Source organism: Sebastes umbrosus, chromosome 12 (assembly GCF_015220745.1).
Source record: "Sebastes umbrosus isolate fSebUmb1 chromosome 12, fSebUmb1.pri, whole genome shotgun sequence".
Classification (NCBI taxonomy): domain Eukaryota; kingdom Metazoa; phylum Chordata; class Actinopteri; order Perciformes; family Sebastidae; genus Sebastes; species Sebastes umbrosus.
In genome coordinates this window covers 22,443,844-22,467,421 of record NC_051280.1, presented here as the reverse complement: position 1 = coordinate 22,467,421, position 23,578 = coordinate 22,443,844, and the positions used below count along the sequence as shown (strand labels likewise).

The 23,578-nt window shown below is 39.3% G+C and overlaps 2 protein-coding genes, 1 long non-coding RNA gene and 1 other non-coding gene across 5 annotated transcripts in view; 2 read left to right on the top strand and 2 right to left on the bottom strand.

The window, feature by feature from the left end:
- Positions 1-23,578, top strand: part of LOC119499462 — a 30,450-nt gene that overhangs the window by 1,454 nt on the left and 5,418 nt on the right. Inside the window, exons 2-4 of the long non-coding RNA XR_005209399.1 lie at positions 2,602-2,745; positions 12,899-13,006; positions 22,651-22,732. This is a non-coding gene — a long non-coding RNA (uncharacterized LOC119499462). The remainder of the gene's footprint in view (positions 1-2,601; positions 2,746-12,898; positions 13,007-22,650; positions 22,733-23,578) is intronic.
- LOC119499455 (ceramide synthase 2-like) lies at positions 136-11,046 on the bottom strand. Of its 2 annotated transcripts, none has more exons than XM_037788778.1 (11): positions 10,909-11,046; positions 9,686-9,853; positions 7,697-7,814; positions 6,893-7,011; positions 6,644-6,701; positions 5,712-5,762; positions 3,871-3,963; positions 3,516-3,644; positions 2,883-2,992; positions 2,590-2,743; positions 136-1,847 (listed from the first exon to the last, which is right to left on the bottom strand). In XM_037788778.1, exons 2-11 carry the CDS (start codon positions 9,850-9,852, stop codon positions 1,632-1,634), a joined length of 1,215 nt encoding a protein of 404 aa, XP_037644706.1. In that variant the 5' UTR covers position 9,853; positions 10,909-11,046; the 3' UTR covers positions 136-1,631. The 2 variants fall into 2 exon arrangements, with proteins under 2 accessions (XP_037644706.1, XP_037644705.1); XM_037788777.1 differs by having other exon boundaries at positions 137-1,847; positions 9,686-9,856; positions 10,914-11,046.
- On the top strand, positions 1,291-1,363 carry trnar-ccu. Its single transcript has one exon. It is a non-coding gene; the product is annotated as a tRNA-Arg (tRNA).
- LOC119499461 (cortexin-1-like) lies at positions 16,449-18,459 on the bottom strand. Its single transcript, XM_037788787.1, has one exon. The coding sequence runs from the start codon at positions 18,164-18,166 to the stop codon at positions 17,891-17,893; it is 276 nt and encodes a 91-aa protein (XP_037644715.1). The 5' UTR covers positions 18,167-18,459; the 3' UTR covers positions 16,449-17,890.

Sequence of the window (23,578 nt, the reverse complement as noted above, 5' to 3'; positions counted from 1 at the left end):
ATACACTGACCATATAGCGTATTTTGCTATATTTCATCAAACAAATAAGTTATCTCAATCAATTACATCATCTTTGATACTATTAGTTTCGTATCTATAACATTTCAGGAGAGCACAGGTGTAGTGTCGAGTATTGTTTCCACTTTCCACTCGATATGTGTTTCCCCCTACCTAAACCTGACGGATGGGAAACACTATTCAAATGGGGAACATTATTCAACATAACACCGGCACCCAGCCTGTAGTGGCATCCTGGTGTGAGCCACCAGATGGCACTGTGGTACAGACGAAGCTATACAGCAGGATTTCAGTCTGTGATAAGATGGAACTTTATTTATTGCTGTGCAGCAGTTGCAGTACAAAGTAGGACAGAATGCAAATATAAAAATAACAATAACAATAAGGTGCAAATCCAAAATATATATACAATATGTGCAATGCCAAAAAACAGGTTAGCGTTATGGTTCATAAATATGAACAGGTTAACAGTAAGGAATAAAAGGTAGAGCCTCAATAGTTATTGTTCTAAAACAATGAATCAAATATAACTATGATTTAACAGTAGTTTTCAAAGTGGGGCCCGGGAACCCACAGGGGTCCTTGAGGGAGTTCAAGGGGGTCCCCAGTCAAAAAGGGAATCATTTATTTTCCCTATAAGTCAATCAATAAGTAACACAATGACAGAATGTATGACTGTTTTGGTCATGGATTTCATACACTTTCTGAAATCAAACATTTAAAAGCAAAAATCCTATCAAATGTGAGACCCTGGGACAAAATCTTATCAAATGGGGGTCCATGGTCTAGGGTACTGGATCACATTTCAAAACTATTTCATTGTCTTAAATCATCACAAGAGACATACTCAGAAAGAGTAAATGTATGACTTTATTTCCTGCTTTTAAATGTCTACTGCATGTTGTGTAACAATTTAATTATTTTTTTTTACAATATTTAACAACCACTTCTTCTGACTATACTGGGTCTTACATCAGCTATCTATCTAAGTTGACATCTTTTGTTTCACTATTGTGCTATATCTTAGTTACAATCTCTTTTTCATTTTCAAACATGTGCTTTGTGAACGTGCTGTATGACAAACAGTGTAAACAGTCTGCAGCGTCGGCTACTATGATGAGAAACATCAGGCAGGCACTGAACACTTTCATGATTCCCTGATTTTACTACTACGACTACCATCCCTGTGCATAGAAAAAGTAACTTAAAAAGGATTACAGTGCTTGTGTTACTATGACGATGTCAACAGCGGCCCCCCTGGTGGACGTATCAGCCCCAGTGGCCTAATGGATAAGGCACTGGCCTCCTAAGCCAGGGATTGTGGGTTCGAGTCCCATCTGGGGTGCGTAGCAGAGTGGTGCAGCGGAAGCGTGCTGGGCCCATAACCCAGAGGTCGATAGATCGAAACTATCCTCTGCTATGTCAGACTTTTGTAATGACTAATGATGACTAATTTCACTCTCCATTAATCGTGAAGCACGCTGACATCAGCATACAGGGACTGTAGTAAAGAGGGTAATAAGCATCTATATATCACTCAATATGTAAACCATGGCTGTTTTCATTTTGGGATGAAAAAAAACTGACTTTATATAAAAAAAATCATCAAGACTTTACTGAGCTTTACGCATCCTGTCAGCTACAGATGCCCTGTGGTTGGTCAAGTTGTTTAGGACACAACTGTTGGTCAGCATAGACAGTTTAGAGTTTAGGGTGTCTTTACTTCTCTCCCAACAATAATCTCCTTGATCCACATTTTCCTCTCCTCCTTTATCATCCTCTTCCTCTTCAACCTCGCTCTCTTCATCACTGCGTTCATCTTTTTCCAGCTGGAGACAGAAGCAGATAAGGCGTTTAACATGTATGACAAAGCTGAGGAACTATCGTCTAATTAAGTGGGCAACCTCCAGGTCTGAGAAGTGAAGCTAAAGCGGAAGTGCCTTAAACTTGCATTCTTTTTAACAGCCAGCAGGGGGCGACTCCTCTGGTTGCAAAAAGAAGTCTGATTGTATAGAAGTCAATGCGAAAATGACCCTACTTCTCACTTGATTTATTACCTCAGTAAACATTGTAAACATGAGTTTATGGTCTCAATTGCTAGTTTCAAGCGTTCTTCAATACAGGATGTTGTTTATTTAGTAAATTATGGTCCCATTTAGAGTCAAATAGACCATAAAGCAGGGGATGTTTTAGGAAGTGGCTACCTTGTGATTGACAGGTTGCTACCATGTTTTTCGTCTTACTACTTTTAACCCTTTCACAGTGTGTTTTCTGTTCATGAAAGTTAATTGTAACATTTTGGTAGCTCCGCCCTCTTGTCATTTCTGGTTGCAAAAAAAACAAGATGACGACGGCCAAAAACCAAGATGGCGACAGCCAAAATGCCGATCTCAAGGCTTCAAAACGGCAGTCCACAAACCAATGGGTGTATAGTCCTCTTCTTATATACAGTCTATGGTCTAATCTTGGATGTTGATTTATGAATTGACTCCACATGTCTTTCCATATGAAAGCTACATTAGAAATATTAGTCAGAGATGCCCTACGGTTGATTTCATTGCTGATTCTCACCTTGCCTTTCAGGAACTTATACACCATACGCAAGATTAAGCCAGCCCAGAAGATGTGAAGAGCCTGCAGCACCATCAGCAGGACGTTGAAAAAGTAGTAGCCGGGAAAAGGTTCAAACACCTCCATGGACAGCACCATGGTTGTGTGGAGGATTCTGTGAGTAATCAAATAATAAAAGTAACATTGAAAAAAGCGTTTCTGACAACAGACTTTACAAGTCACCTGTGATGCATCAAGTAGTTCAGCATTTTTTTATCAACAAATTTTCAAAACATCTCACGAGTAAACCTTACTTGCTGGGGAAAATCACCAGACGAGTCACAAGGAAGGCCACAGCAAAAACAACAAACAGCGCATCACAAGTTTTCCTCCAGCCAGTGCCGTAGTTGAACATCTTGGCAGACTGCGAAAATAGAAATGATTGTATTGATCAAAATAAAAAAACTAATTGAAGCTATATGTAAAGCGAAGTCACCACACTGAACAAAACATTAGTTAAGCATCAGGCATATAGAGTTAATGAGCCAAGATTGGGGATTACAATAATAGGTAGACAGGAAAATATGTCTCCAACAAGGGGTATGTCTTTATTGTTGTCTTTGCCGTTAGCTATCAGGCCTCAGTCACAGGATCTGCCTGCTCAGACTAAATACTTCATTTCTAATAACAACATCAAGCACAGAGTGAATGTCTGACTGTAGTTTGTAGGGCTACACAGAGGAAGACAAATGGGCAACGTGGAAGTGAATCTATGGTGACATGCCCTAAAGAGATTAATTATACTTGTAAGGTCCCATGTGCCTGCTTGGTTACGCCCCCAGAGCCTGAATAGACGACATGGGACACTTATCGTACGAGTTGCTCTTTTTGAGTCCCACCAACATTTCATGAAAGCAGCATGATAGTGTGAGAGTATGTGAGATCACCTCGAGTAGGATATCGGAAGAGTCGTGAAGCAGCATGACCAAGGTGCCGATGCGAATGTAGTTGGCGCAGTAGGAGAAACTGAGCAGGAAGATGGTGGCCAAATGGTGGATCACTTGTTCTTTAAAATCCTGGCAACACAAACATATGTTGAGTATCTACTCAGTGAAACAAAATGACCTTCGTATGTCAACAGAACAATTTGTAAATTTGTATAGTCACTTATACCATGTGTTAAGTCATTAAAGCAGAAGTACAAGCCATCAAATATGAAGCAAACTTTAGGCTAATACCTTCACTTATGCCCTCCTCTAAAGGGAAAATCCCTTATCAATAAACAAATGTTGAGGTCCTTACCTTCCTCTTGATGTCCACAGAGATCCGGAGAAGCAACGAGCCATAAAACCCCAACTCTAGCATGTAGTACCAGTAATGAGCTCTCTCCATGGGCTGCGGACAAACATTGTTCAATAGTCAATAAAAAGTGAATCAAAAACACCTCGATATTTACTGGTGGCACAAAAATGGATCCATAGTAGCCAACACTGGTTAGCATACAGAGGAACAAAACTCAAAATATAGATTACGAATTACAGTTTACATCATTTCAGTTAAGATTTGTAAGGCTGCAACTAATGATTATTTTCATTATCGATTAATCTGTCGATTATTTTCTCTATTATTCGATTAGTTGTGTGGTCTATAAAATGTCAGAAAATGGTGAAAAATGTCGACCAGTGTTTCCCAAAGTCCAAGATGACGTCCTCAAATGACTTGTTTTGTCCACAAGTCAAAGATATTCAGTTTAATGTCATAGAGGATTAAAGAAACTAGAAAATATTCACATTTAAGAAGCTGAAATTTGACAATTTTGACTTTTTTTTTCTTAAAAAGATTACTCAAACCAATTATCAGAATAGTTGGCGATTAATTTAATAGTTGACAACTAATCAATTAATCGTTGCAGCTCCAAATATTTGTATCATCAGACTTGAAAGCCTTTTGTTTTTTAAGGAAGGGTGTATGGAAGGATAGCAGTAAATGTCATAGACCATTATTGGATTAATCGATTAGTTGATCAACATAACATTATTCGGCAACTATTTTGATAATCGATTAAGTCATCTTTTAATAAAAAAAGCCCAAATTTTGCTAGTTCTACCTTTCTTAGTCTTCTGTGATCTGAGTATCTTTAGGTTTTGGACTACTGGTTGGACAAAACAAAACATTTGAAGATGTCTCCTTGGCCTTTGAGAAACTGTAGAAGGCATTTTCACCTATTTGTGACGTTTTAAGTCTGCATTGAATGCTACAATGAACAACATCATGCAGGAAATGAACGCTTACATGATTCCCTGATTTTACTTCTCACAAATATAGAAGAAGATTAACTCAGAATGGATTAGTGTTACTGTCACTGACTGCGTGGCTTCCCAGCAGCCCCAGAGGCCTAATGGATAAGGCACTGGCCTCCTAAAACATTGATTGGCTGGAGTCCCAGCTGGGATGTGTAGCAGAGTGGCGCAGCGGAAGCGTGCTGGGCCCATAACCCAGAGGTTGATGGATCGAAACCATCCTCTGCTATGTTAACACTTTTACAATGAAACTGAATATCTTTGGGTTTTGAATCAAGAAAATCGGCAGATTAATAGATAATGAAAAAAAACATTACTAGCAGCCCTAAAATGAAGTTTTACGAGTATATTTTGAGGGATGAGTTGCTCTAGATGCAGAAACACAAAGTTAAATATCAATATATAGACCATTTTTCATAGCAAGCTTGATAGCAATCAGATTTAAATGGCAGGAGGGAAAAATATTAATAAAATATAGAAATAAAACACAAACATGATTGTTTTTTGCTTTCTAACCATGGCATTCCTAAATTTATTTACCCAAAGGATGAGTAATTTAATCTAAATTAAGACAGAATATTCATTGTTCTCAGTAATATGAATGAGGAACAAGATTAGTTCACCATATTGTGGTTGTTTTACATTTCCTCTTAAAAATATATGTAATCTCTTTTCCTTCAAACTCAGATTTACCCTTAAAAGCTGATGATCACAGTTAACAGATTCACATAAAACAAGACTTTCCTCCCAATGTTTTAATATAGGAGGACTGTAACGACAAAAATATAATAATGAAATAGGACACACTAATTATCCAAAGCGGTGAGATGATGTTATTTTCACCTGAATTGGATATTGCCTCCAACATTCCCTGCAGTCCCAGAACCATGGTCTCTGTAAAGAAAAGATAATGACAGTTTTAAAGGGACTGTTTGTAAGAATCAGAAATGCTTGTTAACAGCGACACCTGTAGCCGTTAAGTCAACAAAAGTCAGCGTCCTGTTGCTCGGGCTCGCGCTTGTGCTCGCTCTACATAGACATGAACGAGCATCGCTCAAAACAGTGAGGCGATACATGTCAGCTAAAACCACAATATCCCTCTATATTTCACCTGCTTGGCAGTAATGTTAGCTGACCAGACGAAGGTCTCTCCATGAATCACTGCTGATCCTAGTGTTGGCTTTTCCTGCTTCAGCCTCCCGACTGCGGCCGGAGGGAACAGGGGAGACACTGGAGTTTTGGTAGGAGACGATAACGTTTCTATCTGCGGAGCCCCGTCACTTCACAAAACACGGGAAACCTCTGTTGGTCTGGAAGAGCTGCAGCATTTATTTCTGCACAAACGTCCACTGTACGTTCACTAGATATTCTCAGAGCTATAACTCATCTGCAGTGTGTAGTGTGCGCGCATGCTCGTGAAGTGGAGCGAAAGAGTGAGAACGAGCGTGGCGTGTGAGTGAAGGCAAGAAGGCAGGCAGAGGAGCAGAGGAGCAGAGTACAGCAGAGACTCCGGCTCTGGAGACCAAAGCTACGGTCTCCCCCGCGTCCTCCGACCGCGGCCAACACAGTTTTGCAAGATGGGCTGCACTAGATATAACTTTGCGGTTTTGGTGCTTCCGTGTAATTTGTGTTGTTGGAGTCTGAGTCTGAACAGCGTAGCCGCACGCGAGCACACATGGGACACCGACCCGGATTGATTTATACGTGTAAGAAGTTACAAATAGTCCCTTTAAAGGTATACAACTTTAAAGACATTTTTTAAAACTCATACTCACATCAATCAAACAGGCCAGTCCAGCCACGAAGGCTGTGAGGTAGAAAAAGAACCTCCAACTGCAAAATAAAACACTTGAGATCAGAAATGTTGAACATTGACACAAAAGGCGCTTTAAAATGTAGACAAGTCTACAAATTAATAAACATAGCTTGGACGCATGTTCTATTTTGCAGTCACAGAAGTGTTCTTGAGGGAAGTAATCTGTAAAGTTAACAATGAAAGGGTTGTGGAGAGAGAGAGCACTTACGCAGCTTCCCCAAACTTTTTGGTTTGACAGGGCCTGTCTTGGTTCCTGCGAAGTCTGAACCAGGTCTCAATCTGCCTCTGGGATTTGCCACACAGCGACATCAGACTAACAATTTCACTCTGAAACAACAGTGGAAGGGAGAAATCGATGAAATGGGGAGGGATGGAGAGCAGAAAGTAATACTGAGTATAAAGGAGGAAATGACAAAAGGAAGAAACAGATAGAGGCAGAGAAATCATCTCAACTTCACTATCTACTAAAAGGACACTGGTGTTAAGTTACTCCCAAAGTGTCGTTGCAAAATATAAAAGTGTTAGCTGAATAAGTGCAGTTTATGTCTCCTGAAGCAGATTAATGATCATCTGCAGTTATTAAACAAACAGGCCTGCTGGGATTAATTAAATTGGGTTGTGTGATGCTTTAAAGCCTTTTTATATTCTTTGTTAGTATGTTGTATATACATAGAGAGTAAATATAGGTAATAATTATCCAGAAGCATTTCTAGTTTATCAAAAAGCTGAGAAAGAACAATGAATGAATTTGACTCCTGTACATGTGATGTTTTTCCCCAAGAGGTTTCCCAGGAACAAGGATGTGTTACCATCACAACATGTTCCTCTGTGCTTTCCATACTGAACATGATCCCAGCAACAAACTAACAAGAGGATGCACATGCTTAAAATGAACATTTGAGAAATTTAAAAACCCATCGTCTTGATCCTTTTCCAACTTCCTCTGGATGACATAAAAACGTACTACAAATTGAGCTGAACTGCATGCATGCTGAGGCCTTTTCAGACTAACCTGTGTCGGCTGTCTGCTCCTCTGGGTGTAAAACGACTCCAGCTTCGGGGAGGGGGCGGCAGTCACCTGTAATCTTTTCTTCACCCCCAAACATCTGCCCATGGGTGGGGCAAAAAACCTGGAGGCAACAAAAGACACACAAATGATGATTTACTGGTAACACCCACTGTGGGCCTGCAGTTGTTTACCCGCACTCTATTTGTTTAGCCATACCCACTGCAATAAGCAAACACTACAACTGGGATAACTGAAGGCTGTACTATATATACAATGTACTTGTTCAAGCAGGTGTGTGTGTGTGTGTGTGTGTATATAGTATTACCACTAAGCTTGACAGCTATTTGTATTTAAGATAAGATAAGTATTTTATTGATTCCAAGGGGAGACATTTTGCATTACAGCACAAGAACTAGTCCAGAGAAATAAGTGGTAAAAGGATACATTTAAGTAGAAAAAAATTTATATACAGATATCAAATATATCAATGTAAGAAAACTACTGTATATACCATATGTTACTCAAAATCAGTGTGCAAAAATGTAATTTATAGTGTATTTGTATATATATTTAGAGGTGTCATTCAATTAAATATTTAATCGTGATTAATCGCAAATTAATCTCACATTTTTTATCTGTTCAAAATGTACCTTAAAGGGAGATTTGTCAAGTATTTAATACACTTATCAACATGGGAGTGGGCAAATAATGCTGCATTATGCAAATATATGTATATATTTATTATTGGAAATCAACTAATAACACAAAACAATGACAGATATTGTCCAGAAACCCTCACAGGTACTGCATTTAGCACAAAAAAATAAGCTTAAATCATAACATGGCAAACTGAAGCCCAACAGGCAACAACAACTGTCAGTCTGTCAGTGTGCTGACTTGACTATGACTTGCCCCAAACTGCATGTGATTATCATAAAGTTGGCATGCCTGTAAAGGGGAGACTCGTGGGTACCCATTGAACCCATTTTCATTCACATACAGTATCTGGAGGTCAGAGGTCAAGGGTCCCCTTTGGATTCCTTAGGTTTTCTAGTTTCATATGGTAGCAGTATTTACTCTAGCTTTAAAACTGAGCCCGCTACAACCTCTGAAAGATCAATTACATTAATGTGTTAAAGAAATTAGTGGCGTTAAAACTAATTTGCATTAACGCATTATTATCGCGTTAAATTTGACAGGCGTAATATATTTATATGTATGAAAAATGAATATGACCAAGCATAATGTGAAAAATAACATAAATATAATACTTAATATAGTAAATATGAAATAACAGAATACAACAGAATGAAGTAGCATAGTATAGGAATAACAATGACATTTTAATTGGCTTTAACGAGCCATTTGATTCCACTGACTCTTCACTCCTGTGAATGTTACAACAGTGAACACTCTGGGGATGTAATCAACCAATCAAAACCCCTCAAGACTATCTGTGTATGTGTGTAAAAATGCCTACGAGGCTTGTTATGCACTCCAAACAAGCTCACTGCACCTATATGTATGGAACCACCTATAGCTTCTAGATCTTAGATCTTGGAAATAAAGTTAAAACTGAAAAGCATCAGATGAGGGAAAAGCTTTTAATGCAAACATAATTTGGTTTACAGCTATAATTTAAAATAACTTTCATTGAAAATCGTCCATTTAGGCAAGAATATTTCTCCTACTCTTTCTTTCTAGTCCCCAAAGGCCTCTTTTATCCTGATGATAACAATGCCTGCTCTGCAAAAACACCTGCTCACTCACCCTCACGCTGGAAATGCTGAATGCCAACAAAGTCAAATAATAGGGGCGTTTTCAACTGTCAAAAAAAAACCCTCAGACGATTGTGTTTCTGAACAGAGAGCTGTAGGTTTTATTTCAGGTCGGGCAGGATAAGTGTTTAATTGTCTTCCTGTAAAGCCTACTACAGTATCCAAAACACACCACCCAGATCTTTACAGAACAAAGAGATCAGGTGTGTTTTACCTCTCGAACACGTAGCGCAGGGCGACAAAGCCCAGCGCAAGGGGCAGAGCTATGAGGAGGTCGAGGGGTAGTGGTCGGTCAGAGTCAGCCAGCTGCTCCACGTCTCTCCAGGTCACACCTGTAGGAAGCCAGTAGTCCTGCCTCCACACGTCAGGTAGCAGGTCCATTCTGCCAGACAGAGGCGAAGAAGAAAAAGTAAATATGGTGGAGATGATGTTTAAAACAGAGGTTCCCACATAGTTAAGCCTCAGCACAACCAAACGTGATTTCATCAAGGTAAACCCAATATGGGACATCTGGCACTGGGATTTCAGTAAGCAGTGAGTAAAGTGAGACCTCAGAGGCCTCTAAATCTATTGTTTGTGTGTGTGTGTGTGTGTGTGTGTGTCTGTGTGTGTGTGTGTGTGTGTGTGTGTGTGTGTGTGTGTGTACAGTAGGTAGGTATGGTGGCACGTGAGAGAGATAAAAAAAAGAGGAGTACTACAATCTATCACTACTGCTGTCGTATAAACATCTTGAGAGCTTATGGACAACATAGTGTAATATTTGCCACGTCTGATACCTGTCTCTGCCTCAACTACAAAAATGCCATCAAAATATTGATACTATCATAAATTAATTAATACATATATAGATGTACTTTATTCATTACTAATAGGTAAATGATTGTGTTACAGTAGCATGTTATCCAGGCATTGCATAGGGACAGTAAATATACACAGCAACACCAGAGATATATATCTATAGAATAAAAAATATAAAGAATATATTAGAATACGCTATACATAAACCAAACTATTACAACAACATGTAAAATAAAGTATAAACATAAGATAACATACTATATACATTAGCAGCGTGTGCAAATTTGTTGAAGTTTTAGGTGTTTTTTTACTGTTAATAAGTCACATCAAAGCTACAAATAATACAATAAGTTTAACATCCTTTGGGGATATTACTCAGTCTGTCAATAATGCCATAGAACAACTATCCATGTAGTTTACAAAGCTGTGAAACAAACAAAAAAAGGCCCTAAAATAATAGTAGACTATATTATAAATACCAGAATAAAACCTATAAATTCAACTGAAAGAGTACTACAAGCATATTGAGATGTCATATACCTGTTTTGTGTGAAAACCAGCTAGAAGTACACTATTCATTATCATATCCACAGTGAAACACACCAAGTTGTAGTTAAACTGTTGAAAGAATTGACTCACCTGGAGGCACCTTTATGCAAATTAGCTGATCAATCCTGAGGGCAAAAAGAAATAAAATCCACTATGATAAACGGTGTTTCAGTCTTTTATGTGGCTGTATCCCTAACGACTTCACCACAGAAGAAGCGAGTCGTTCAGTCATCACCTCTCAGGTGTCAAGTTAGGCACGGTGAAGGGAAGATGCTGCTAATTTCACAATAAAAGTAACTGATTTAAGCTTATTTTTTTTGTGCTAAATGCAGTACCTGTGAGGGTTTCTGGACAATATTTGTCATTGTTTTGTGTTGTTAATTGATTTCCAGTAATAAATATATACATACATTTGCATGAAGCAGCATATTTGCCCCCTCCCATGTTGATAAGAGTATTAAATACTTGACAAATCTCCCTTTTAAGGTACATTTTGAACAGATACAAAATGTGGGATTATTCACAATTAAACATTATAATCGATTTTCACACTTAAATATATATACAAATACACTATACATTACATTTTTGAAAACTGGTTTTGAGTAACATATGGTTTATACAGTAGTTTTCTAACGTTGATTTATCTTATATCTGTATATACATTTTTTTCTACTATCCTTTTACCGCTTACTTCTCTGAACTGTTTCTTGTGCTGTAATGCTAAATTTCTCCCCTTAGTATCAATAAAATACTTATCTTAAATACAAATAGCTTTCAAGCTTAGTGGTAAAATCATCCCACATACACAGACCTGCTTAAACGAGAACATTGTAAATATAGTACAGCCTTCAGTTATCCTAGCTGTAGTGTTTGCTTATTATAAACTATTATAAACTATTATAAACTTGCTTTAAGGCACCAAAACAACAACAGTTTATTTAATTTCAACCCATATTACTCCACAGTTCTGTGCAGCCAATCGACAGTAATTGCTCGTGAAGGTGTAACTCAGGTGTACCTTTATTCTGAAGGCTTCCGGTGTTTGTCTAACAGGAGGATGTAGCTTGATGGTCGAGCAGCTAATAAGACACAAAGGGGCGTCTCCTGCTCACAGCGACGGTTCACTTCACAACCTCATTAACCCATTAACCCAGCATGGGCGACTAAAGGTAACACTGCTGTAGGCTACAGTCTTAATGTCTCATAAAAACTGAAATGCTTTAAGCGTTATATGTAACCTTTTAACTAATAATATTGAGTTAGGTTTCTACAAGTTATCTAAACAGTTAGCTAGCTAACTTCTTTTTCTTTTCTTTATTTTGCACGAATTTAAGACTATACAACATAACAAAACAAATAAATGAATAATATAGAGTGCAAGAAGAAGCAAAAAAAAACACTGGGCTTATCTGAAGCATCCACCTAGAGACAAGATTAATATAAAGAAATAATATGACTACATAATAGTGATAACAATATAATAACAACAATAACAATACAGTAAATATTTTAAAAAAAAGATAAGTGTGTGAGTGTTGCGTGGAAGTGTATGGTTGGTGTTTGTGAGGAGGATATTGATTTAAATATCTATAAAGACTTCTGGGCAATCGTAACCAAACAACATTGTGAGTGGGAAAAAATCATAAAAACAGATACATGGACAACATGGGGAAAAGCAATTACAAAACAGCAATTAAATGACCCTTTATAACATTTTACAAATAAAAAGTTGAATTCATGATCAAATAAAAATGCAATCTGGTTCAATTAAATCCACTAAAGAAGTTTTATTGTTACTTCTTCACTTGGTCTGGTACTTTCAGGTTAGCAAACTTGTTGCTGTGTAGCTAAGTGACACTGACTTCATCATGACCCTTCTCTACTGGTGCTATTGTTATGCTACGTTTAAGCATTTAGTATCAACTTGTAATTGCTGTTTTTTTTTGCTGCTTAATCTCATTACATTTCCTTATATTCCACCCGAAACTGTACTCTATAGAAAACAATTAATGCTTGGCACATCTTGAATAGGAAATTCCAAGTATATCTTATTACGTTTCCTTATACTCCATTGTAGGTTATGCTAATAATGGCAGACGTCTCCTGGGTTACCATGCTCTGGGGAAGCAGCTGATGACACCCATAGAAACAATCCAGGACACTTCCAGGACTTCATAGTTTAAAGGTAAACACATCTCACCAAGTTTGTGTGCATTGCCAGGGTGTTGAGCATACAAACTTTGCTCTGACTACATTCGCAGGGCATTGTGTTGGACTGTTATAAAACAAACTCTCCCTTAAAACACACACAAACACACACACTTCTCCTCAACCCATGCCAACACAAACTCCAGTCCTCACACCACCCTCCTCTTCAACACTCTCCGCTGATAGTATTGTATTATTGGATGGAGATAAGCAGACTGTCTGCTGATAAGCATCACTACTGTCCGTTTTTTTTCGTCATCCTCAGCAGTCAGGACCACAGCTGTGTTATGTGTAAAGCATTGGTGTGTTATTCAGTAATGTTGACGTAAAGTTGATGATAAATGTGTTTAAAGGACTTACTGGGAGATAGTGTAGCAAAGGGAAAGAGAGTTTGTGTATGTCTACAACATAAAATCATTATGTGTGTGGATGTGGGCTCTTCTGTTGGTGTTTGTGTGTGTGTCTGTGTGTGTGTGTGTGTGGGGGGAGGGAGGGGGGGGAGCGGGGGGGGGGGGGGTTGTTGTGTGTGCAAATGTATTTCCGTGCATTTGGGATGGAGTCAGACTACCAGAAAAGGACCCTGTCCAGATTCAGGAAGGTATTTGCATACTGTGTGCACCTGCCTTGTCTGTGTATGCATGAACTGAGACAGACACACAGTTGGCTAACGTCTGTATGTAAACATAAGAGAGTGAGTGAGTGGTAATCAAATCAGCTGAGCCAGCAACACCAGCCATTACAGTAACAGACTTTTCACTCAAAACGAAGGTACAGATGACTTTTTTATGTCTTTTATGCTAAACAACTAAATGCTAATAAATAGAGTAGTATTACTAGTAACATTAATATTGAGTTACACCCCCAATCTCACCCTCACAGTAATATTGTGGCATATTAGAAGTGTCACATCCACTGTGCTAACACAGAATAGTTTCTGCCACTCATGTCAGGCCTGAAGTCATGTTTTATCTGTGATCCAGCCTTATTTGCATATCTGTGTGTATATTCACAAGTGTGTGTGCATGTGAGAGGGTGATGGGAACTGAGTGCCTTTGTTGTTTTATCAGGAAGTAGGTTGTCAGGACCCACTGAAGCAAAATCTGTCCTGTTAATTGCCGGACTAATGAGGGTGGGGGTGTTTCACTCTGCTTCCAACCATCTGTTGGAGACTGATGAATTGTAAACTGAAAAGGGCTGTTTTAGTCCAGCTAGTCTGACTGTGCTCTGTTTGTGCCAGGTTTATGACCCCAGATAACTTGCCCTGACTTATTGCTAGCATTTGCATGCTACCATTTGCATGTTCACAACATAACATGTTCACAATGACAATGCTAACATGCGGATTTTTAGCAGGTATAATCTTTACCTTGTTTGCTGTCTTAGCTGAGTACAGCATTAATATAGCAGCAAACAACTTTTTGCTATGTAAAGATATAGATGAGTAATGTCTACCTGAGCAGAGAAGGTAGTCGCTCTCCCTCTGTGTGTGTTGTAATCCGAGCTTCGCCTTGCTTTATTGACATATCCAGGCACACATGCTTTTAGTGCATGTTCGTACTTGTGAGCATGCCCCACTGGTTAGCTCTCACACGGCGGTTACAGCTGATAACGCCGTCCAGACCAATGGCGCTGTTGCTTAAGGGTAGCACCCATCCCCTTGTTCCCCCTCAGGTTAACACTGTTAGCTCTTTCAGCACTGTTGCCATAGTTTTCACTGTTAGTGCTGTTAGCACCGTTAGCTATGAGCCGGTGGCTTAGCCGTCGCCATGTTGATAACCGTGCGGAGGCATAGAAACGCTCCTAATCTTGCAATTAGCACCTTTAAATAGTAAGATACTCAGTAGCTAATATACCAGAACAACTCTCAAATCAATTTACTGTGGAATTAGACTCTACGTATATTAGACTCTACGTATATAGTTCATCATTTAGTCAGCGTAATGACTTTTGAGTAAGGGATTGTAAACATGTATCCATTAGGGAATGGGAATCGCGGTACATTCTGTGGTGGGCCGTCATTTTTGTAGGGTAGCATATGGAGCTACGGTAGACTGTCATTATATACTGTATTACCGGTCTATTCATCTGTCAATCGTTCATCAGAAATGTATAAAGTACGTGCGAAAGAGTGGACGAACTAGGTGGACCTTGACATTTTTCCACCCATTACGGTCAGTGATATGTTTCAGCGTTAGTGAACACCTGTCAGCAGTTCAAAATATGTAAATCTTTGGAGGCCGATGTCCAATTTACAAACGGGTAGGTACAGGACATTCAGATCTACAAGCCAAATGCCAACTACACAATCACCTGGACAAAGATAAGCTAGCCAATGTTATGCAAACGGAATACTAAGAAAACATTGGCTAATCATGCATATTTAATCTACCGGTATCTTGCAAAATGAAACCCATAACGTTAGCCTACCTTTCTGTCTGACTGTATACTATACATACTACAATTCGACTTGTGAATCTTATTCATTGTGCAGTGTTTTGTGTTATCTTTTGACTCTTGCATTAAACAGGCAGCAGAATGGCATTTTTACCCTCGATTCTCCAAAAATGTCCGACTTGCTGTTGGTGATGTCAAAATTCCCATTCCCTATATGCAATAATCTATACATTTTTCCCATATTTTTATTAAAAAATAATTTTCTTAAAAGTAGATTTGAATGAGTTTTTCCAAAGAACTTTTCTCATGTGTTTCCTCTAGAAGCACATTTGAGCATTGATTGATCCCTCAGTGATCAGTGGATTTACATTTGTAGTTCTAAAAGTATCCAGAAGAGGTCACAGCTAATCAGAAGTTCCTGAAGCAAAAGCCAGGGAGATCTACCACAAAGAAAAAAGCTGAAAATTGAAATATGGGAAAAAAACAAATGAAGATGCATTCAGGAAATGCACTTTAATACTGTATAACTACAATTGAAACAGCATTTATTAATGATATGGGAGGAATACCACTGTCATTGATACAGGAGTCCCATATATTTCTTACCTAAATCACTATTCTAGTTTAGCGCTTTTGCTATTCTTTTTGTGATGACTGGTGTGGATCTTTTGAAAAATGTTGCTGCGGATTTGTTTGTTTCTCTCACCCAAACAAGCAGAGTGCTGTGATGAGGGTCTAAGTCACTCAGCGTCGGGATATATTGAATCTTGGGGAGGTGATCTGACTCTGACAGGGCCGATCCTCGTAAATTAACCGACTGTCTGTTTACGGGCCTCTAATTGATTATTCGATTGGTTTCATTTGCTCTAAATCTTGCTTATATTGATTGTAGGGCAGCAGTGAGGACAGCGTTTGCTCAAGTAAAAGTTTATGGTTGTTAGTGTGCCGTGTTTCTGCGTGTGTATGTGTGTATATGTGCGTGTGTACTGCATGACTGTAAAGTGATGAAACTTTCTCAAATCAAGAAAAGACAAAAGCTTTTTATTTCATTAAAAAAACGGAATGCCACTTTAAAGAAACATTAGGAAAATATCTAATTTTTACCAGCAAGAGTCTACATCCAGGAACCATATACAATAGTTTGGTATTGATAAACAAATATTTTGGTCATCATTAATGAAACAAATCAACTTTTTAACAAATCAGTAATATATCAATACTAAACTTTATTTATAAAGAGAGGATTTTACAGTATAATAAGGGCAAAAACAATATTACAAAAGGAGCAGTAAAATTAGTACGAAATAGATATTAGCTTTTCTCATATTCCTACAGGCACTGTTGAACAGATTTGGCTGGTGCGCTGGACGGGGCCTAAAGGCAAATAGGATTAGGGGGAGGAAATTGGTGTACATGCATTTCATAATCATAACTTTATATGACACATATTGAGTCAGCGCGTGACCCTCCGCACTGAGCCTCATAAGCCTCTTAAAGGGATGGCGACATGAAATAGCAAAACCCCAAATAAAATATCTTGTATTAACCGTTATGTATTATAAACATCAGCTTTTATAGCGGGATACGATTGAAATTTAGGACACAGTGACTTTTCTAAAGAACACAGAGTGACACAAATAGCAGCTAAAGCTCAATTAAAGGAGGCGATTTAAGAGATTCCCTTGAATTATAGAAGCTTTGGTTAGTTAGAAATCATTATACCTGAGGATCACGTTAGAGGTGGTACAAATGCTTCACAATATCCAGCATAGTTCACATTAAAAAAAAAGGTTTCTAGTTCGAGAGAAACTATGACATCTTCTAAATTGTTGCACTTCCAAAAACATTTTAACAATAAATCAACGTATAAAGTTGACAGTCTTGCTTTAAATCTGCTGTAACAATGCGTATTAGTTCTGTCTAAATGACTTCTATGTCTGCCCATAAACCCATTTGAGTTCTCTTTTATTCAATCAGGACCTCTCTTGCTGCAGCAGCTCTGTTCTCTATTTATAATGCAGCCCTGGGATTTGTAAAAACGTTATAGAATTACAAAATGACATGACAAACAGGAGTCCTAACATAATGCTGCGTTACTGATCGCTGTCTTCCTGCGGTGTTTGTCACTCTTGAAGCTGCAGTCTGCCATCATACACACCATTAGTCTCCAATAATACATTAATTACTGTGAATTTAAATAGATGCAGGACTTCTGGCGCATCTGCTCTTTTTTGCTTTTGAATCCTTATACAGATACTGTTTAATGTGTTTTATGCTGTTATTTCTACATCTTGCATTGCAGTACTCCAACCAAACGACAAACTTACTGTTGTTTCTTTCATTCACTTTGGAAATGGAAGCTTTTAGCAGGGCAAGGAACTAACATCATCCATCAAAAGTCCCTCAAAAGAACCTTTACAAATCTCCAAATTCATCCCTCTCCTCATCTTCCGATCACCCCTCATCTTCACACCAGTGCATAATCAAACTGTCCTCTGTCCAGCCCCTCCTTATGGTCCGTCCACGATGAGGCCGGCATGCTGCTGTAGGGGTCTAATAAGATACGGACGCAGCGAACGACGAGAAAGAGCAACAGCAGCACCAGGAGGCCGACGAAACACAGGGCCGTCCCCTGCTCGGGGTGCCCCGGCATGGGCTGCAGCACCGTCGGGGCCCTGGTGAACCCGGGTGGAGCAGGAGAGGAGAGATCATAGTCCACAACCCCGTAGTTTGTGTCACTCATCTTGGAAGTGAAGGAATGTTTTGTAGGTTGAAATCGTTACTGTGTACGTTTTATTTTGCAATCAGAAGCTCTGAGGAGCGGCATGGCTCTGCAGGGTCATCTTTGTTAGTGAGTGTGATTTCTAAACCATGAAGGAGATCACATAGGGAAATCTGGCAGATTGAACTCAACCACAGGGTCTCCCGCAAGCAACAGGGCAAAGAAGTCGTTCCAGCAGAAATAACACGGGGCAAATCAGTAGTGCAAATGAATAAGCCCTCTGGTGAGCCGAGCAGCAAGCTGAGACATGCTCAGTGAGGTTTAATTAGATTTAACCGGCCCTCTCTCTTTCTCCCTCATAGACTCACTGGCTCTCAAGAGAAGCCGAGGTCACGACTTCAACTTCAAATCTTCAGGTTACTTGTCAATATTTTAAGTGTCATCCAATAGCGGCCCTCGAAGGCTATTTATTGTGATTACCATGTGAAGTATAAATCTCAGTCGAGTGGGTGAAGATGTTCTATCGATCAATCAAAGTGCTCGCAGGTTGTAAATGATCCGCGTTGTGGTGCTTCAGCGAAGGTTTTTCGTATAGAATCACTCGAACGGTTTGACCGTGTTGCAGCGAGTTGATGATTTAGCGAGTCTATTTTTATATCTTGAGTCACCAGGAGCGTCTTCATTTGGGGATTCACTCATCAAGATACCTGAGGGGGAAAAAAACAAAGATAAGACGCAACGTGAGTGAGTGAGTTTGCAGCATGCAGAGGTGCTGAATGGAGGGAAAAGTCTGATTGATTCAGGGGGTTCAGGGCTCGACAGGGGCCCTGGAACATGTCAAGGATTATAGATTTTTACTGTTTCAGGGCCCAGGGTGAGGTGTTTTCAGGGGGCCCAAACCCAGCGGTAGCCCAGTCTCACTTTAAAGCTGTTATTACATACCTTGTCTGATCTTCTAATCTTTAAAATAACTGACACAAGGCAGAAGCACTACTCCTCTCCTGAACTCAGATACAGCATATAGTACAAGATAAATAAATCAGACACTGATGACGGAAGAGAATCATGTGGAGGAAACCCTCAGAGAGTTGTTGCACTTTTGCACAGAAACACTCTCCGTAGGCTCTTTAATGGGCCGTGGAGTGGAGAGACATTTCCTGCTGTAGGTGCACTCCCCAGTCAGCAGATTCTATTCCAGGAGGCTTCATCTCCCTCCTTACCACCCCGCCGATCCTAGCAAAGACACGTTGATAGCTCCCCTGCTCTCAGGATGATGGGACTTAAGGGCCAAGCAAAGCTTTAATGGGGGACTTGAAGACATAATGAAAGAAACTGCCTGCCTCAGTATCAATTATCAAATGGCCTGTGTGTTACATCGGGCCGGACAGTTCAAGTAGCGGTGTGTATAGAAGGAAGCTAAATGAACAAGACTCAATTGTCAATAGAGAGCCATGAAGTAGGAATAAAGTTTACACGACAGGACAACACATTAGTCAGTAAGTGGAAACCACTCAGAACAAGGCTTACTAGAAAATAGTAGTTGAACATTGTGATGTTTGATGTTGTTTAATTACTTTTACAACTCATAATATTTTCCATAAAAGACTGCATAACCTTGCTTTTCCTACAATTTTATGGTTTTTGGATGTGACTGAATTTTATCAGCTACCAGAAAACATGAAAGAAAATGATACAAGACTGGATTTTAAATTTTTTGGAGTATCTGCCCAGTCAGATATACTTATACAGAGAGTTACGCAACACATCCAACATTTTTTGCTACTCACTGCAACTCTACTTGACAGTTTACTTTATGCTGCATTGGCAGAATATAGGGAGGGTTACATTAAATAACCTCCATCCTACATTTTTTTTATCCCATGGTCGACCTGCTTCACAAGTCAGGAAGTCAAACAAAACACTTTTTTTATATTACAAACTTGTTTTTATTCACAAGGGCACCATTAAAGATGGGCTTTCATAAGGTCTGTGCAGGTTACCCAAGGTCATCGTGATATACAAACACCACAGTGGATGGAAACCTGGTCACACTGAGGAGAAAAACAAATACAGCTTTAAAGAATATAAAAGAATGAGCAACATCAATTTCATGGTTCATCGATCATCATGGAGAGACCTGCTTTGGTTCCTAAGCTGCAGATAAATCACACTGTGGTGCCTGACCATATCTGATTATAAATGAAAAAAAGATATTTTTAGCTGCTCTGGGCCCCAGATTGGAAGTAAAATGTGGACAAATGTCACAGAAGCACAGTTTTGCATTTGAAAACAGCAATAAAATAGTAAAAAGTAGATTTACGAAAGACTCAAACAGCCATGCTGATGATTTCTGAGGACAGAGCACACACAGTGACATATGGCGTCCCTCGTGGCCGTAATACCTCCCATTTATACCTGTGGATTATGACAGCAGCTTTGGAAATGTCAAGGACTTCTCCAAATAAAAAGGGTGAAATTACGTTGTCTAAAATAAACCCTGAATGTAGGACTGCCTGGCTAAACAAAGCTAAATATGTACAGTTGAAGCAGTGAGCTCTCTGTCATCTGACTTTTCTGATTATATGGCATCTAAAAATGTTAGATGAATAGCCTCATGCAACACAATACTGTTGCCTCCACCTTTTTTTTAATCCCTGCTAGTAGTCATCCGTATATCACCCCACAGACTTTCTCTAGTTTGAGTTTATTCTTGTGGTAAAAAGCAATACGATTTCTTGATCACAGAAACGAGTTCAAAGATTCAAAGACTTGCTGCTATTAAAAGAAAGTGGAAGAAGCAGAGGATTTTATTCATTTATCTCCTCATAGAACTTCAATTTCAACCAACTTTACTTTAAACTACTCCACTGTATTAGAAAAGAGCAGTACATAAGATAAACATCATGCAGACGGTGAATCTGTCTTTATATTGTGAAGATTTGCTCATTAATATTGCCTGTTTTATTGTGATGCTGTAGCCTAGTTGTCTCCATTATATGACATATTAGTAGGACAGGTAACTTGATCACCCGTGTCTAATATAAAAGGGATAGATTTAAATATTTTTTCTTTCTTTTAAAGCTTTGAATTTTTTTAGGATTTCGTCACAGAAGTGTGAACCAACAATGTTACACATTATTCCAATTTAACGTGACATGAAGTAACACAACAGCACAAAGTTATAGCCTGCAGCCCCCTGGCCACGCATGACATGACATTCACATCTCCACACTGACTACATACAAAAGTTCACACAATGACAAACTGGAGGATGATCAGATTAGAGAACTTACTTGCCGGCTGTTGTCACAGGTGTAATGAGAAACACGGAGTGATGATGATGATGATGATCCTGCAGCAGCAGCAGCTGTTCAGCACCTCGGACAGCTCCGGGCTCGCTCAGCCTGCACACGGAGATTCAGATCTGAACTCTGTCACATCCTGCAGCACCTCCTCTGCTTTGTCAGGAGCTTTAAGTCCGCTCAGTTTGAGGGATCCGCCCCACCTCCCTGCCCACTTATGACTGGCCCTGCACGGACCGCACACATAATCTGTTCATTTGGATGAGTAAAGCGCCGGGAGCCGTGTGTGGCTTTTGCATTATGTAAGAGGAATGCATGGGGGCATGGACACTGAGGGGCCCTGGTGGCCATGCAGCCAATATGAGTTGTAGTTGTTGATTACTTCAAAATAACAATTTTCTTAGAAGGATCCTGTACGAATACAAAACACCGAAACGTACTAGTTGACAAGTGCAAAGAAAAAACATGAACTTAATACGTCGTTTGCTTATAACTAGTTTCACACTTCATTTTCCTGTTAAAGTTTATCGTACAGTATGTTGTACAAATTGTAAGGCTGAGACAAATTTGTAATTTTGGGCTATATAAATAAAAATGACGCGTCAATCACAAGAACTATACAATGGAGTTCTTACTATAGAGTTTGGGCTAAGAGATATTAAAGGTCCTCATTTTCAGGTTCATACTTGTATTTTATGTTTCTACTAGAACATGTTTACATGCTTTAATGTTAAAAAAAAAACATTATTTTCCTCATACTGTCTGCCTGAATATGCCTGTATTAACCCTCTGTCTAAAATGGTCCATTTTAGGACAACTCAACGGAATTGTGTTGCTGAGCTGCAAGAAATTACATGATCATGGTGGGAAAAAAACAAGTGGAGCAACCTGACTGCCCACCTGTGGCTCAGCTCCAGGTACTCACTGTGAGAGGTAATTAATTGACACAATTAAACCTGTATAAGCACTGGAACAGACTGCAGTCCGTACACATCCACATGTCCCCTGCCTGAGGCCGCATGGGATCTCCCTGTAGGTTTAATTAATAGTCAGTGGATTGTCACACTGTCCTGAAGGGGCTCATAATCAAATCACACTGAGCGGTGCGCCCACAGGCCGCCCACTGGGGTCCTAATTGATAAGAGTCGCCAGCCTGCAAGGTTATGAAATTCAACATTTCCATCGCTGTCCTTGTTGTTACAGATGGTACACTGGGAGGTCAAGCTGTGGTTCAGGGAGCAGATGCAGGTCACCGCTACAGGCTGTTTGGACTCCATGACAGCAGGTGAGTCAGTAACTAAAACCTTGAGCCATATAAATACTGGCGTGTCGGGCATTGCAACATCACGGTGATGTATAAGCATTTCTCCTAAAATGCCAAACTATTCCTTTAACAGAATACTGTACATACACACCTGCCATATTAATCAATATCTTTTTTACAAGCACAATTTTGTTAGTGGTACCAATATCGATCACATATTCTTAAGCAACTATTGCTTTTTAAGTTTTTCACTCAGGACTGAGCGACTCCTTTAAATGTTGTTTAATGTCTTGGGGGAAATTAAATCACAAAAGTATGTTACTTCTCATCAAATCAAATTGTTTCAATCCAAGACAACCACAAAGGTAAATGTAAGTATCAAAATAAGTGATTTGAGTTTTATGGCATTCAAACAGTACATAATATCTGCTTATATAATGGTCTGTTGTTGCTGCATACACTACACTGGAAGCGTTTTTATCATGTAGAGCACAGCTTGGTGTATAGATGGTACAGTTGTGTGCCACCAGGAACATACTGTAATAATAAAGAAGTAGATAAAGGAGAGCACTGCACTGCCTCCAGGCTGTTGTGTTGGTGCATCCAACCCCATTCATGTAGGTACAATAAGAGTGCTCATTGCTCAGGGGGCTACACATGGACTTTTTCCAGAAGCATGCTCTTATTATATCCTGCGATTAAAATGATTTTACTGTTAGCTTGTGCTGAATATTAAAAGAAAAAAAACTTTATATGAAAACGTGCCACAGAAACGTGAAAGATACCATTAACTGGCAAAGATTGATTTTCATTTAGCTTAAAGGAGAGAGGAATCAACACTCTGTAGGCTTCGGTCGCAGTCAGGAG